Raw genomic sequence first — 18,356 nt, 5'->3', positions numbered from 1 at the left:
TGCCGGACATTCCATCAAAAAAATGCCGCACATCTTCGATGACTCCACATCCACAAAGATCACAAAAATGGGTCGCAAACACCCCTATTCTGTGGAGATGTTCAATAAATCCGCATTTTCCCAATCAACGATGTTATTCATATGAAGTAAAAAATAAAACGGACTATCTTTAATAATGTAAATGTTTGCATTGGCATGCTAGTTCAGTTGTTCGCCCATCGAGAAAATGTCTTAACGGGAAATATGTCTTATCATTTTACTTAGTATATTGCAATTTTTCTGAATGCATATGTCGATCATTTTCCGGTAAACAAGCAGAGGTGGTCAAAGTAGTCAAGAAAGCTACTCAAGTAGAAGTAGAAATAGCGACGAAAAAAATCTACTCAAGTACGAGTAGAAGTAGCCTATTTCTTACATAAGCAACCTAAAACTACTTGAAGTAGAAGTAGAATTGACTGACTTCAAATATACTCAAGTAAGTAAGTAGTTGTGAAAACTATCGTAATTCGTACGCATGGACTGCCAAAAGCTGCAAATGGAGCTATGCGGAAGGTGGTGAGATCTTGATTCATATCGATGCATCGTCCCAGGAGCTGTCAATTTCTGACAGAATAAGCAGTCGTTCACATCGTGGGATGTAAATGATAGTATTGATATGGAAATGCGGTATTAATCCTTTGTGTACTCGAACATCCCGTTTTAGAGAATATCACGGCATGGCGCGCTCCTCCGTATTATAAGGCCCGTAGTTTAGTCGAAGACCAATAAGAAGTTGTGCAGGATATGGCTTCGACATTGTGCGCGATTAGTATACGGTAATTAAAAATATGGCAGATCGTAAAATGCCGTATAGCGTATAGCTTAATTTTTGGACAATATAAGGCATTACTACACTGACTTTTTTATTTCAACATGTATGTTCTCCAGACAAAAGAACTGCAACTATAATTAGAACTCAACGTATAAAAATCGTTGAAAGAAAAATACAAATACTGCTTTTAAAAAGCGGAAAATATATTTCATGTCTTTTGTCCAGAAAGTTTCAACGGCGGTCTGCTAAAACAGGTCTGACGTTTAAAAAGAGTCAAATTCCACTTTTCAGACTAGGACACGTCATTGGCTGCTAGTTAGCTTATTATTATTATTATAGGTAAAAACATTGACATGAGTGGCGCTTATCACAACTGAAGGCTTTTTGCGCCACGGACAGAAACAAGTTAAACAGAAAGTTCATAATATATAACTGAGATAGTTAGGCCTACACATATGCACATAAAAAGGTTTTACAATATTCCTCGAGTTAGATTATAATAGGTAATTACTAGATTGCGAATCGGTAGTTTCAAACGTTAGGGGGACGTGAACGGAACCACGCTACCCGATGTCTAGATTATATTCAGCGAGAATTTTGTTAAAACTTATTGGTCACTCCATGTCTACTGTGCGCGAAGCGCAACGAAAATTCTTGGTATTAAATGACTTTTAGAAAATCAAATGTTTAGTACTACGTGAAAACAGCCCCGAAATTCCTTAGGCTATGTTTCTTGTTGGGTATTAAACTACTTCTACTTGACAAAATCAAAGTAGTGAAAAGTAAGTAAGTAGCTCTCAAATTATTACGAAGTAGAAGTAGAAGAAGCGAAAAAAAGATCTACTTGAGTAAATAGCAGAAGTAGAGGAAAACTACTTGAGTACTTCAAAAAAGTAGAAGTACTTCGTTACTGACCACCTCTGTAAACAAGTCGTGGTTCGTTTGCAAATCAGCAACATTCCTAGTTGTATACCGTCGTTTAAAACGCGTGCCCTAAAGGAAGTAAAATATATGACATTTTGAATGCAAGATTTCAGTATTTTTCCTGTTCTTCCCGCCCTTAGTAGAAGCTTGCAGACATAATTGCAGCAAGATGTAATCAACGATGTTATTCACATGAATTGAAAAAATTAAATGGCATATCTTTATTACTGTAAATGTTATCACTGGCATGTTAGCTCAGCATTTCGCCCATTGAGATGCTATCATTACGGAAAGTTTTTCTTATCAATTTCCGTTGAACATTACAAATTTTCTGAAGCCATTTCTCGATATTTTCCGGTAAACAAATCGTGGTTCGTTTGCAAATCAGCAGCACTCCTAGTTGTATATCGTCGTTTGAAAAGCGTGCCCTAAAGGCAGCAAAATATATGACATTTTGAATGCAAGATTTCAGTATTTTTCCTATTCTTCCCCGCCGTTAGTAGAAGTTTGCAGAAATAATTGCAGCAAGATATAATCAACGATGTTATTCATATGAAGTAAAAAATAAAACGGAATATCTTTAATAATATAAATGTTTGCATTGGCATGCTATAGTTCAGTTGTTCGCCCATCGAAAAAATGTCTTTACGGGAAATATGTCTTATCATATTACTTGGTATATTGCAATTTTTCTGAAGCCATATGTCGATCATTTTCCGGTAAACAAGTCTTGGTTCGTTTGCAAATCAGCAACATTCCTAGATGTATACCGTCGTTTAAAACGCGTGCCCAATGGCAGTAAAAGATTTGAATGCGAGGTTGCCGTATTTTTCCGATTCTTCCCGACGTTAGTGGAACTTTGCCGGAAATCGTTGAAAAAAATATATTCAACGATGCTGTTCAGTCTTGAAACAACTCCCCCGTTCCGTGACATTTGAGACACATGCCCCAAGGGAGTAAAACATGTGGCGTTTTGAATGCGAATTTGCAGTATTTTTCTTATTCTTCCCCGCCGTTCGTAAAAGTCTGCAGGAAATCATTGCTGAAAAATATAATCAACGATGTTATTCGCATGAATTAAAAATATAAAGCGACATATCTTCAATAATGTAAATGTTTGCACTGTCACGTTCGTTCAGCTGTTCGCCCATTGAGAAACTGTTTTTACATGAAATTTTTCTTATCATTTTCCTTCGAAGATGGCAAATTTTCTGAAGCCATCTGTCGATCATTTCCGGTAAACAAGTCGTGGCTCATTTGCAAATCAGCAACAATCCTAGCTGTATAGTGTACTTTAAAATACGTGCCCCATTGCAGTAGAATATCTGGCACTTTGAATGCGATTTTGCATTATTTTTTCTATTCTTCCCCGCCGTCAGAGAAAGTTTGCAGAAATAATTGCAGAAAAATATAATCAAGATGTTATTCACATGATCAGCAACATTCATAGTTGTATACAGTGTTTTAATACCATATCATGCATTTGACATTTGAGACGCGTCCCCCAGGGCAGTAAAAGATATGGGATTTTAATGCGAGATTGCAATATTTTTTCCATTGTTCCCCAACGTTAGTTTAATCAATGAGGGGCACAAAGTATAAATATGCGTTGTCAATCGTAAGCATCAGTAGGTACCGATTTGATCTCCTGTAGCTTCAACCTTTTATGAATAAGAATATGATATTCTTATTTGCTAGTATGCGTTTTGCTGCATTTCGCTCTAGGACAATTGGAATTCTGGAAAGGACTTCTGAACTGTAAATGCCTAATTGGTCGTGTATGGATATTGAATATGCTATAGCCTAACGTCGAATAACTATATTCTGTCACGCATATGTACATAGAATAAATAGATCTAGTAACTACGGAACAAGATGACTTTCACTCAACTGACAAAAATCGTCGTCCTTGCTTTAATTGGATGCTCTTGCATTGGTGAGTGTAAATTGACTTTGAGGTGATTTTTAAACTTCAAACAGCTCCGAACTCTCTCAGCTTTGAACAGGTCGCAAATAAACCTGCAGTATTTCTGCCAATTACGCCGGTAAACAGTGCACAAATTGTAGTCGATGTATAATTTTTTATTAAAAGATGATGTATACGGGATGTTAGTGTGAGCGACACCCGAGCATGTTGCTGCTTCGACTATATTGATTCATTTTGCGTCTTTAAATTTTATTTACCTGACATTTTTTATGCAGCGAATGGGAAGGAGTACATCGGGTTCGTCGTGGATAACACTGGTTCAATGGCGCAAGAGATTGTTGCAGTCGAAAAGTGGATTACAGACTGCTTGAGCAGTTCCGGGTTATGTGGCGACACTCCGACTGTTGTACGGGAATGGCTTTCAATCTCCTTCCACGATCCAAGTAAGCATACGCGTTCGGTTCATAGAAAAGCAAACATTGGGTAATCTCTCTACAAAATTGTAAACGAGTGTGGCTTCCTTTAGCAATAGCTATTGATTACGAATGGTGTAGGGCAGGGGTTGGGAACCAATGGCTGCTGAGCCGTATATGGCTCCTCTGATGATATGATATGGCTCTTTCATAAATTTTGCACTTAATTCGCCTCTTATTCATACATTTTGCTGCATTCTTTTTTGTAAATTTTTATAACTGCCCGAATCATTATTCCTATGATGACAGCGACAAGTATATGTGAGTTCAAGGCAGTAGCGTGTCCATTAGAGGGTTTTAGGGGCTCGGATCCACCCCTGTTAAAATTCCTCAAATTTGTGTCCAATATTGCCCCCTGAACTGCTCATTTATCTGTCCAATAGAATCGTTGTTTTCCATAATAGGGGAAAAACACTACCTTCAAATTATTTAGGAATCTAAACAGGGAAAATTTAATACGTCGAGTTCGATACGAAGTGTTTATACTCGTAAAACAAAGCTTCTGTCGCGGCGGTAAGCCACACGCGAATTCGCGTTACCCATTATCGCACGCTCTCAAATCTTGGATTTCGCGATGTGTTGATTGATGGGAGAGACGATGCAGTTTTGAAATCCGTATTGTCTTCATGATCATCGGCGAGGAATGAACTTCCTTGGAAGTGAGATTGCATGCCAAAACCTATGGCAACCGGCTTGATTAGTGCAGGTGATGGTGTAATAAACTCAAAGGACGAATCCTATGTAGTAAACTTCGATATCTGACCCCATAGCGTCACAAATATTTCATTGTGACGTCACAGTTGTTTGCCATCGTCGCATGACTCTTTGAGAATTACAATTGGAAATATTGGACCAATACGGCAATTTGACGGAAAAGGTTCCCGACCCGTGGTGTATGGGAAACCGGGGACAATCTTAATAGGGGCAAATGTAACAATCGACCTCACATCGCCTTGATATTTTTAGTGAACATGCGGTAGTTATGTCTCCTAACACACCTGAAATTACGTTGAGATACGACACGAAACCCCGGAATAATTTGAAAAAAAGAACGGAACTATAGAACTTGCATCGCCGGGAAGGTACCATACTGAAACACTAATCATGGTCGAGCGTGACAGTGGCAATTGTAACACTCTGTTACTTTTGCCCCGTTGCAATATCTTTTCAATGCTGAATAGACAGCTAGAAGTTCAATACCAGAACAGATACTTCCTTGCCAGCAGGGCTTTGGAGCAGCCGTAAATTTAAACTGCTCCAGCTCCGGCTCCGGAGCTTTCTTCTATCATGCATTAGCTCCGGCTCCAGCTCCGGAGCCGCATTATTACCACTGCTCCAACTCCAGCTCCGGCTCTGAAATTACCGAATGGGCCTGTCTATATCAGAGGTGGCCAACCCACGGGCCAAATGTGGCCCGCGACAGGGTTTTGCGTGGCCCGCGATGTAATTTCCTATTATATTATCGAAAATGAATTGCTCAGATTGTGAACTTGCAATGCCAACCAAAAATTACAAGTCTGGCTGCGACACTTGGGATGTTGATGACTAAAATATCAGTTCCGACGCATTGGCAGGTCCAGGGTCCAGTCAAATTTTCAGTAAATCGTCGTACATTACAATAAACTAAAATAGTAGTGAAATTTTTATTCACGCTTCGCGTGTTTAATTGTCACACGATTTCTTGCTTGGTAGCCTACCCCCTACTGAAAATGGAAAAAACGCCTAATTTACCCAATTGAGTCTAACTGTATTCGCAATTACGGGAGAAAGTCTTTTCGCGTTTGCGCTCGCATAAAGATCGTCGACGGTGAAATGTAGGCACAAAATGATTGTCGCATATTATCGGAGACCTTCGATATCGATGTGACCAGACGCCGAATAGTCGTGTCCTTGCAAACTGAGCCTAGCAGGCTGTACTATACAGTAGACCCGCAATATACTCGAGTAATAATATTATTGACCTAGTTTATATAAAGAATTTGTAAATTTTACCCGGTTAGTGGACCGCGCACTCGTTCGTCAATTGCATGTGCCCCTTTAGCCGAAAAGGTTGGCCCTTCCTGGTCTATATAGAATACTAATCTACCCATAGGTAAGTTATCTATAGTAATCTAGAGTCTGTCAGCCGTTCGTAGCATCCGATGTAGCAACGTAGACATAGGTGCCGCCGTGCCGGCGTGTGACGTCATAATGAATACTTGTCAATTGTTGATAACATCATAATTGCACTAGAACGCACTCTATGCCATTGCTGCGCACAGCATTAAAATTCAGGCCTGCTGTTCAATTATGATAAATCAGCAGATGTGGTTGTTGCATATATAATAGCATCTTATGAAATACGTCGGAGCCGGAGCTACTCCTCAAATAACGGGCTCCAGCTCCGGCTCCGGCTCCGGCTGAATTTTATGTAGAGCACCGGCTCCGGCTCCAGCTCCGGTGAAAATGCACGGATCCGGGGCTCCGGATCCGGCTCCAAAGCCCTGCTTGCCAGATCACTTCTAACATGATCATCTGTCGGAACGCCATACGGAAGTGGTGATGTGAATCTTAGGGTTCTATTATTTTCCTGATTTTATCACCCTTTCTCACGTTGATCGACTTTTGGTGTGTCGACCTTCAATGGTCACTTAAGAACTTGCCCTTGACTTTATCCTCATTCCCCGACTTTGAGCATGGCCCGTTTACAATTTGTCATTTGGTGTGAACAATTTATTTTAATTTTGCACAGAACAGAAGAATGCCATTAGTTTCGACGCCACACAATGTGGTGTCCTCGTTATGCTACACTATCATCGGCCCATTCAACCAAGATATTTTAGCCAGGTCGGTTTCGCATCTTCGCAGGTGACCGAATGCTCAACCCATTATGTATGCTGAGCCATCACAGCACCTTGGTAGAAGAGGCCGAATATGTGTAGGGAGATGGTGGAATAAATGTGTGTCTTGAACAATTTGAGCTCATAAGCCACGAAGGGTGATACTGTATTCATATAGAAAAAAAATGCACTGGGACGTAGCCTGGAAGCGTTCAAACTTCTCTTTCTTTAGTTTATTGCAATAATACAATTTGTGCTCCCGTTTTCGTTGTTCATTTCGTTTGTTTTTAGTTATAAATAACACTGGTATAGTTGTCACGCGTGGGCGTTATAATTGCCCTTGGGTATGGAGCGATTGAAACATTTGAGCGGCGATTTTCGAGACCCAAAATTTCCATGATTGATTGTAGATTGAGTTCAATATTAGTTTTTATATCAACTATCAAGTTGTTGGTTTCTTTATATAAAACTTTGGAAATTAAATTTCCATGATAAAAACAAGTATAGTTAGAAAATACAAAAACTGTTGCAATTGTCCCTACAGACGAATGGAAATTTATGACATCTCGAGGACAATATACTGTCCTTGTCCAATGCCGAATTGTTTTAAACAACTCCACCTTTCATTACGCAGCAATTGGAGCTCTCACAGGACCTACAGTTGATACTTATTTGATAACTGATGCAGTCAAAGGGTATATGCCGGTCAGTGGTGGCGGCGATTGCCCGGAGCAGGCAGCGAAAGGCTTGAAAGTAAAATGAGTTTGATGTATTGGTGGCTCCACCTTCGTGTGTGAAATGTTATTCCTATAGTTGGAATAATATAGCTTTGCATGTGAATCGTTTTATATGTACGCTGTACAGTACAATATGCTGTATACTGTATAGTCAAGTGCAGAAAAGTGCATGGGCGGGAACTTCATTCGCCAGTCATAACGACTCGATACAAATCTATAGAAACTCGTAGAAGCTATCCCCATTGTCCATGACGGGTGCAAGATATATTTCTTCTCGGACGCAATTCCGAAGAATGTGCTATTGTTCGCGGCTGCAGCCCAACTTGTCGAGGATAGAGGTGATGAAATTTTCGATAGCTATATAGTTATGTAGGCCTATATGCCATATCCAAAGAGTTGATATTTTGGCGCAGGTTGTGACTACGTACCGATTTTGACGGGATGCTGTGGGCCGTGCCCGCCCGTGTACGACTGCCCCTCTCCGGATCCCCAATACTGCATAAATCGGCTCAAGGAGTTCTTCGGAGGAGGTATAGGCATATCGACCTAGTATTCCCTATAATACTACGTGACAGTATATTATTTTTGGTGGTAGAGAAAATATGCTCATGTCTATGTCCAACCCTTTGTTTAGATTAGAAGCCCATTTCATCAGATTGATAAATACACATCACACTTCCTTTTCGCTTTCGTTTAGACGTTGTTGGTTGAATAAAAGTTATATATATATGTGCGTGCACCGTGCACATATGTATTAATAATTTATCATTTGGTGAAGGCTATCTGAAATTTACACTTGACATGTAATTTTTGTTTTGTTTCTGTTTGCTAAATGTATGAAGAGCATGCAAATTCTATTCGCGGCATATTAAAAGATTTATTTATTATTAGCCTACATGATATTAAATATATGCCTTCATCAATCAACTTTTATCTAACCTTCGCCATTCTATAACTACACAGATGATGGTCTGATTCCACCTATTTATGGTCTAGCGGCAAGAACCGCTTCCCCTGTACATATCATTGAAAAGCCAAGAAGACCGGCCGACATGGTCCGGACACTTAGGAAAGAAGTCTCGTTCGGTAAGAATGAAGTTAACAGGTCAATTTATTTCAATATTATTCGGCGTACACTGTAACTAGGAGTGTCAGGTGTCGCGGATTATATTCACGAGGATTGGGTAATAGGCCTACACCTCGTTTTCTCCCATTGGCAACTTGGTACCAAAAAAAGTGGAAGGCCAGATTTACAGGCTATGGCTGACGCTATGTGGCAAATCTGATGAAAACACCAATTTTCCGTCCACGTATTTGCACTGTACGCAGGGTCGCAATTACTCCCATTAAAATGCACGAGTCCATATAGGCTAGTCTGTTCAAGCATTCCTTCTTTTGATATTATTTTGTTGCAAATAAAGATATAAGGTGTATTGAGAATACTATGCGGGCCTTATTGTAGTTGGTAAAGTCATTCATAATGTACTTATTTCGTGTATTGTACATATGTATACCAAATGGGTTGAATAATGTCGCCAAATCTAGTTAATCATTGGCACGTTTCATGACAGTAACGCCATTCGGAATCTGCGTGATTAGAAACGCAAAATATCAGCGTTCCTAAACGAGTTATCGTAGGGTATTGAATATGCGTCTCTCTTTTCGAAATTGAACGATTTGGCCGTCATTCCAGCTATGCATGCCGTTTAATTCGTCACCCCTTGAAATATTGGCTACCTGGTGCTTTCTATTTCAGGCATAACCAAATGGGGACCTTGGTCAAGCTGCTCAGTTACATGCGGTAACGGTGTAAACACGAGAAGCTGCTACCGCCGAGGAAAAGTAGTCGATACAGGCAAATGTGGCGACGGCCCGTCCAAGAAAGATTGCGCCATGCCCGCATGCCCTGGTAAGAAGCCTTTTTACATGGTAGAATGCACTGAATTTGTTTCAACTTGATTGTGTTTATCTCGCCAGTGTGTGAAGATGAAAGAACTGACTGCCTTGTTGTCAAATTCTTTCACCAGCTATGCGGCAAGGTAGAGGGTAAATGCAAGAAGACTTGTGACCAATGTTAAAAGTAAGAGCATTTTCTCCAGGTATTTATAGATTACTTTGTATATAGGGGACATCTAATAATTCAAGAGTGGATGTAGTGACTATTTATCAGGTCACGATCAACACTATAACCCAAAATATCGTTTCCCGCCTCTATCAGTGTCACGCAAAACCGCAAAAGAGTATTTCGATATAGTTATCAACAACCCACCTCTGTGATATTGTTCTACATTGGATATAACGCATGATTTTAGCTTCCCTTGCGTTTTACTGGATGGATTTGTCACGAAATTAACGAACGCTTTTTCATTCAGACATGGTATACAAGCGGAGAACTCACACAGTGACTACAGCACGAATGACTGACGATGAATAACATTATCCCAAACTGAATTATACATACTCATTACTAAATTGCAATGCAATAAAATGTCAAGAATAAAACTAGTGAGTTTACTACATTTTGCGAAATATGATATCATACCAGTTTAGATTGGATTATTCGCGTGCTGTAAAGCGTGAACTAACATAGTTGGGGGGAGATGGTAAGAATCAGTCCTTAATGACATGAGATTTCACGCGCCGTTGATATATCATACGTGAACAATGAACATGAACATGTGCATATTTCCGACGACTCTCGCACAGTGGTTCTCAAACTGCGGTATGCGCCCCAGCCGAGGGCTTTTCATGTGATAAACGGAAAGTTCGCGGTTTTTAGCTCTATTATTTAGTCTACAATTTGCTGTTGTTTGCAAGCTGAAACCACCTGTCCCGTGGGACGATGCATCATTTCTTGGGTAGAAGTGAAACATCTCTTCTATGAGTTGGACTGAAGTAATCATTGCGAGTAATAACTGACTTCGAGTATTGTTTAACTGAAGTCCAGATACAGTGAAACATTCGTTGCGTAGATTGTAGATGAAGATCAACCATTCTATCCTATACCATATCGTTAAGCGTGGCGATATAGCGCAGTGCCAGGACCGCAGCTGCCGCACCCCAAACCTCCCAATTGGAGGGGGCGAGCTCGAAGGGGACTCAAAATTTCGTGAATTTACATAAATAATAGAGTATTTTTTCGAACATTTATGAAATTTCTCCAATTTTTTTCGCGCTGCGCGCAATTTCATGTTTCCAAGTTTCTTGATCATTGGGTACCCTTCCCCCAAGAAAAAAACGCGGTATTTATAGAAATCGGCGTCGAACATTACTGCGCCACGCGACGTATCAAGACATATGAAGTTTCAGGTCATGTTATATGCGACTCCGAGAAAACCTTGGTCGAAAAGGACTACCCTAATGCTGACCGAAAACTTCGATATATATACGATTGTAAATATATGTTTAATTGTCCATAGGCGCCTAAATAGCTGGCGCCGAATGTTCACGTCCTGGCAATCTGAAACCCACAAGACAAAGGCCATCCCGCAAAAAAAATATTTGCCAGTGAAGAAATACCAATTTGAAATTGTATGCGTCTTTCAGTTTAGTACGTTTGGGCGATTTCAATACCTTTTGTCATAGCAAACAATAGGTCACAAAATAACATAATGTAACGAAGTCATTACACCAATGGATCCAGTGTTGGGATGACTCGAGTCATGACTTGACTCGAGTCAGACTCGAGTCCCGTTTTTCGTATGACTTGACTTGACTCGAGTCACTTTGCTAAAATGACTTGACTTGACTCGGCGCGTCAGAAATGTGGATTGACTCGTGACTCGGAGCAAAATTCACGAGTCAATTTCAAGTCATCAAGTAATCAGTTTCGATAAAAATCACTGTATCTTTCATATGTTCGGATTGTTCGCGAAACGCTGGTGTAACCCGTGAGAGCGACCAATCATTCAATGACCGTGTGTTTCACAGAGCCTCCATTGTTCTCACATAAATATAATGACCACAAACGTAGTGATTGAAGCGCACAGCTTACATTGTCGTAAAGTAGTAGTGAAGTATTTTAACAGCATAATATCCATTTCTGTTTTCTGTTCTTATACCTTAACCAAACCTCTTGTTTTATTAAAATTGAATTCGAATTTAGTTTATATACTCCTCAACCATTGGCGCAGGCTCGAATTGTATCATATCAATATGTACATGAGTAATGTATTGCATCTTAACAATTAGTTTCTCAATTTTGGCAGGGAACTATAAACTGAGGATATGCAATTACTTGCGTATAGTTTAACAGTTTTGCGTATATGTGAGCGATACAGCGCATTCTTGCGTGTATATTCAACTCTACATTCGTTTAGCGGTTCAGAATCAATGACCACTCAATATGTATTTCAAACAGCTAGCAAAATGCAATGAGGTAATCATGCCTCCTACTTCGAAAAGGCAACATGACTTGAATTGTGACTTGACTCGTGACTTGACTTGACTTGACTCGACTTGACTCGAGTCACCTCCAAAAATCGAGTGACTTGACTTGACTCGAGTCACCTTTGAAAATCGATTGACTTGACTCGAGTCAAAATGTGCATTGACTCGAAATGACTCGTGACTCGAAGGTGGTGACTTGATCGTAACACTGAATGGATCCGCCCGAATATGTTTAATTATTATCTACGGACCGTACATTTACCAAGACACCTCACTCAGCTCTTAAGGTAAATTTGATTACGTGAGCAGATAAGTCTGATCACACCCGCATCAAACAGGTACACTTGTCTCTACCAAGGTGGAAAACAACATTGTATATCAACAATCGCATCTCATGCTGGTGACGTCATATTTTGAGATACGATTGTTGGTATATAATGTTATACCAATTCTCTACTAGTTGCTGACAATTACCCCTGTCGTGTGTCAGCCGAAAGTATTCGAGTTCATTTCAATATGAATATACTATATATTATGTATAGTTCTAAAGACGTTCAAAATTTGATGTGTATTCCTCTAATCCAGTGGTCGTGAATGCTCTGAAGTGGGGCGCGAAGAAGCGGTCAACTGAAAAAAAATTCGCCCCAATTCACGCGAGTTTCTCTATATATACACACCGAATTTCATATTCTTTAATTCTCTCATCAACAGTTATAACCTTCCATGCCATCAAACAATCTGTTGGAGTTGCTAGCATCCCGTTTGGATTTTGTGATATGACAATAAGGGGGGACGCGAAATTTTTCACTATCATAAAGTGAGGCGTGTCTAAAAAAAGGTTGGTAACCACTGCTTTAATCCATGAAGATGCACCCAACTTCTTGCATTTTCGAACTGAGATATAAATGTCTTATTTATCTGGCGGACCGGCAGGAAAATTGTCACGGACCGGCACCGGACCGGCGGTTGAGAACCACTAATTGAATGTACATAACATTTGCTCAATTTATTGCAAAAACAAAAACGATTCGCGCCGAGATCGATCTTGTGTGGTTGCTTTTGTAGTTTCCAAATCCATTGTGCTCGGTACCATAGACAATATGTGACACGCTCATCAACGACGCTACGATGGCTTGATCATGAAAAATGTTTCTAATATGTTTCTAAAATGTTTCTAAAATGTTTGCTCATATCAAAAGATCCGCAGCTTGAATTCATATTTCCCAAGCAAGGTCTTTGCGTGGTTTGAGTTTTGTGATTACATTTATTTTACCTGTTAGAAATGAAAGGATTTGTATCAATACTAACCCAGAACGCATTTACCAGATTTTAGTGTATGCCGTGTTTACGATTCTCAAGTCTACTTGACTGCATCTATGAATTGTTTATGTGGTGATGAAAGCGTTTGCGAAATCGGTAGACCTCGCGATATTTACCTTTTAGCGCGTTACATAGAGAATGTGAATGGAAGTGAGTAATAATCAATTAGCGGTATGCCAATTCGTGCGCAACGATTGTTCGCCCCGGAATCAAAAGAGATATTTTCACACTGTGTAATGTGCGTATGTTTCAATTTCTCGTATCAAATTTCGGCAATAAAGCATTGCACTGATTGTTGGATTCAACAGTAAAGAGATTGGTGTTTGATCTTTGGCCTTGGTTATTGTAAACGATTTGGTGGGTAAATATATTAGTTGATCTGCAATACATCGACTGGTTTGTACCAAAATCGAATAATTTTCCAATCAAGAACATTTCTCACATGCTAATCTAGTTTTACAAATCGATGTATAAATAACTATGTTTCGGTAAAGTTTGCTGATATCATAAAACCCGTTGACGGTGTACGTGAAAATATATTGATCATGGTAGGACAGTCGAATCTCGGGATGCGAGTCAATGTGCCAATAAGTATGTTCTTAAAGAATTTGCTCGCATCACGATATCTTACATTAACATACCAAGATTCGCTTTCGAAAAATTAATTCTCAGTCTATCATTTATCAGACATTCAAATGTCGCATAGACTACTCAATATCTAATCAGTCAATATGAATTCATTTCTACTGAGCAATAATTTTTGTGTCTTACAGAATAGTAGCACCATTAACAGTTGAATAAAATACAGGTCGTTGGAATATGAATACAGCCAGGATTGACTTGGTTGCCGGTGGTAGTGATTGCTAACTTGGTTACAACACTGGGTGATATTCCAGTGTTTGACTCTCCTGTGTGTAATAAGATGTTCGAAATGTCGGACGCAATAGGAGTAGCATTTCTAGAATCTCAATTACGACAAAAATAACCAGAGCGCTGAGAGAGCTGCAAGGTTTCAACCCTTGTTTCTAATCCATACGTGAATCATCTGACATACACGCGAGAAACAATATTCCTATTATTGTAGAGTTACCATATTTTGGAATCGGCAAAGGAGGACACTTTGTTTACCGATTTGGAATCAGCTAAATTTAAAATATCTACAGGGAATCTTGTTGTGTTGACTAAAAGAAAAAGGTCACTACTTTGACTCGACTCTCGGAGTACCCACTTTTACGTTACTTTTGTAGTGTGGACTTACAAAATAGGGCATCACTCTCATTACACTCCCGAATGACCAGCTCGAACGTCCGCATTACCTATTTCACGGCATTTTTGCCGATTTTCATTTGACTCTGTTCATTGCCCTAGCTGTAAAAGTTGTAAAAGAGGATGGATTGCCAAAAAGCAGGGCATTTTCAATTTCCTGAAAAAGGAGGACAAATCCTCCTAAAGGAGGACGTATGATAACTCTATATTATTGGAAATATTATCTTGATTTCAAGGTGAAATATTAACACATTCAGATCTCGATTGAACTTACAGTTGTCCCGCGAGTTGGATCGCGCTATGTACAAAAGGATCAGGATTAGAACACAGAGGGTCGCCGATAACAGATTTCAGACAATTTGTATATTATCAAGTTTCGACCGAAATGCCGGTTCTGTGATGTCGTAATTACAAGCTCATGAGCGAAAGCCGGTTTTGTAATACCACAAAATAATTACTGGTTTATTCTACATAACCTTGCCAGCGATCGTAGGGTTCTGTGATGTCACCACCCCCTTTTTTTTATTCATTATAACCTTGACACCGACCGTATAGCGCCCTGTGATGTCATCATTCCTTTGTTTATTCTTCATAATCGTAGGTTTTCTGCTGATGTCCGCATTTCTTTGTTTATTTATTATAATCTTGCCACCGATCGAGAGGGTCTGTGACGTCATATTTATTTGTTTATCTATTATTATCTTGCCACCGGGCATGCATACTAGTCCAGAGGTGGTCAAAGTAATCAAGAAAACTACTCAAGTAGAAGTAGAAGTAGCGACGTAAAATCGACTCAAGTACGAGTAGAAGTAGTAATTCTAAAAGCAACCTAAATCTACTTGAAGTAGAACTATATTTGACTGACTTTAAGTATACTCAAGTAAGTAGTTGTGAAACGGTCGTAATTCGTTCGTATGGACTGTCAAATGCTGCAAATTGAGTTATGCAGAAGGTGCAGAAAGTTTGATTCATATTGATGCATCTCAGGAGGTATCAATTTTCGACAGAATAAACATTCGTCCGCATCATGGGATGCAAATGGTAGTATTAATAGGGAAATGCGCTTTGGGTTACTCGCATACCCAGGCTTACGAAATATCATGGCATGGCGCCCTCCCTCATATTATAAGGCCCGTAGTTTGGTCGAAGAGCAATACGGAGAAGTTTTATCTGATGGGGTGTTAACACTTTGCGCGATTAGTATACGGTAATAAAATATATGGAGGATCGTCAAAAAGCCATTTAGCGTAGCTTGATTTTCGGAAAATAGAGGCCTTACTACACTTGCTTTTATACTTCAACATGTTGTTCTCCAGACAAAAGAATTGAACCTAGTTAGAACTCAAAGTATGATACTGGCAATTGAGAGAGAAATAAAAATACTACTTCTAAAAAGCGTAAATTTATTTCATGTCTTTTGTCCAGAAAATTGCAACGGTGGTCTGCAAAAACAGGAAGTCAGAGTCCACCATTAGGACACGTCGCGGGCTGCTAGATTACGATATGTTAAGTAATTGCTAGATTGCGAAACGGTACTTCCGAACGTTATGATAGGCCATATTTACTGCGATTTTATATGCGCGACATTATGCGGTGTGAACGGAACCCACAACCCAATACCTAAATTATATTGACTAGGGATGGTGTGAACGTGAGGTTCACGTTCGTGTTCTGTGTGTGAACCTCGGAAATTTAGAGGTTCGCGTTCACAACAGAACCTTGGTAGGTTCTGCACTGTGAACCTTTTTGGTAAATTGTAATTTGCACTTAATTATAAGATCTTTGGTTCAAGTTTATTGCATTTCATCTGTGGGTCACTCTATGCATGGCGCTGGCAGCATAAAAAATCAACACTAAACGAGCATGCACCATGACAACCTTAAAAGTTTTACTTGCATTTTTGTTACCAAAAATTTCTCGAAATATCCAGCTTTCTGTTTGTGAATATTTAGTGACTCTCTGCCGTGAGCTTGACCCGCAATCACACAACATCACGAGCGATATACGTAGTCAGCGAATGATGCTTATTCAACAAATCAATGACATTGATATCGTTTTCTGATGTAAAAAATCGAGCGGGCGTATGGGGTCAATCTCGACTTCATATCTTTACTGTATCATTAAAACCAAATCTGTGCGATTAAGGTGCTGGCTACTGCTATATAACTTGTTGTTTATGGTATCGGTAGCGAGTATAGAAACCCGTTTTACACTCTGCTCAATATCAATGTAGCAATACTCAGATTCCAAACACATTGTCTGGTCTGGCTAAGACCATTCAGGCGTAAGCTTATATTTCCTGGTAAGTCATCGTCGAAATTGTTGGCAAAACGACGAATGTATTGATTTTATGAGATTATTATATCCTGTGATAACCGCGGTTGATACATTTAGCGACGTTTAAAACGCCAATATGTACTTCAGCAATGCGACATTATGTGGCCCGAGTCTTCGCTAGGTATCGTATACAATAATATAGGCTATCACTACATTGAAAGATAGGGTTGGAATTAGCAATATGACGTCACGAGGTTCACGTTCGTGTTCACACAGAACCTTTCAAAAAGGTTCGCGTTCACACGAACCCGAACCTTTCAGAGGTTCACACCATCCCTAATATTGACCTATATACTTTCGTGAAAACATATTTGTCACTCCATCTCTACTGTGCGCGAAGCACGACGGAAATTCTGGGCCCTACTTAACTTTTATGAAAATTCAATGTCGGTACTCCGTGAAAACAGCCCCAAAATTCCTCAGGCTATCTTTCTGATTGGACGAATAAACTACTTGCAAACTGAAAATAGCGAAAAGTAAGTAAGTAGATCACAAAATATTACGAAGTGGAAGTAGCGAAATATTAGACCTACTTGAGTAAGTACCGCAAGTAGCGGAAAAGTACTTGAGTAATTCGAAAAAGCAGAAGTACGTCGTTACTGACCACCTCTACACACTACTCCCGGTGCACTTGGACAATTATAAATTGCCGAAAGTAGATCGCGCGAAGCGCAAAGACATATATCGGTGCAAGAAATTCAGCAAATATCGCATTGATATGAAGCAATCGCTTCGGTCGGTCGCGACCAATAAGAACCCCTGGTATGAAAGAACGCCATGTAGGTAACGGGTCACGCATAATTCTCTTGACCATAGGCAGACAATAACACTGGGCAACAATTTTGAATGAAAAATTTGTTGACTTTGATTTTGCACTTGATTTGGGCTAATTTTGGCGTGCTGATTCCAAAAAGGCCACTGGTTTTCTTCTATCACGTTCCCTTTTTGCTCTACGACATATGCCCAAATATGCAAATTTTCACGAATTTAGCAATATTACTTTTCCATATCATAGAAAAATCCACACGTTTACCATATAATAAGGTATATAGTCAAGGGCTCGGTTGAATTATGTAGGAAAAAGGAACTGGTATCGATCTAGGCCAGTGGTTCTTAACCTTTTTTCCTCCAGCGCCCCCTTTCAAAAATTATCGTGCTCTAGCGCCCCCCACCCCATATTGTAAGGACTGTAATAAAGACAATGGGTAAGAGGGAGGGCCGCTACAGCACTTCGCCAGTCCACAAAAAAGATTTTCTTGGGCACCCATTTTTCGATTTTCGATAGTCAGCAAAGTTTGTGTGGTCTGGTCAGTGGTTACCCTGGGCACCACATTTTTCTATAATGCATGAATG

The 18,356-nt window shown here is 39.7% G+C and overlaps 2 protein-coding genes across 2 annotated transcripts in view; both read left to right on the top strand.

Annotated features, from left to right (window-relative positions):
• LOC145455941 (uncharacterized) overlaps nucleotides 1–10,193 on the top strand; it is a 46,186-nt gene extending 35,993 nt beyond the window's left edge. The window contains exon 9 of the mRNA XM_080333972.1: nucleotides 10,064–10,193. The gene's annotated coding sequence lies outside the window, so the exon portion shown is untranslated. The remainder of the gene's footprint in view (nucleotides 1–10,063) is intronic.
• On the top strand, nucleotides 3,477–9,769 carry LOC145455973 (uncharacterized). The gene is made up of 8 exons (XM_080334001.1): nucleotides 3,477–3,671; nucleotides 3,938–4,105; nucleotides 7,589–7,707; nucleotides 7,912–8,029; nucleotides 8,105–8,221; nucleotides 8,655–8,777; nucleotides 9,448–9,600; nucleotides 9,669–9,769. Exons 1-8 carry the CDS (start codon nucleotides 3,611–3,613, stop codon nucleotides 9,767–9,769), a joined length of 960 nt encoding a protein of 319 aa, XP_080190127.1. The 5' UTR covers nucleotides 3,477–3,610.
• Nucleotides 10,194–18,356: the final 8,163 nt, after the last annotated feature.

Source organism: Botryllus schlosseri, chromosome 14 (assembly GCF_051294905.1).
Source record: "Botryllus schlosseri isolate E-star chromosome 14, Bs_hap1, whole genome shotgun sequence".
In the NCBI taxonomy this organism is placed as follows: Eukaryota; Metazoa; Chordata; class Ascidiacea; order Stolidobranchia; family Styelidae; genus Botryllus; species Botryllus schlosseri.
The sequence above is the reverse complement of the archived record's forward strand: the minus strand, read 5'-3'. Positions and strand labels throughout refer to the sequence as shown.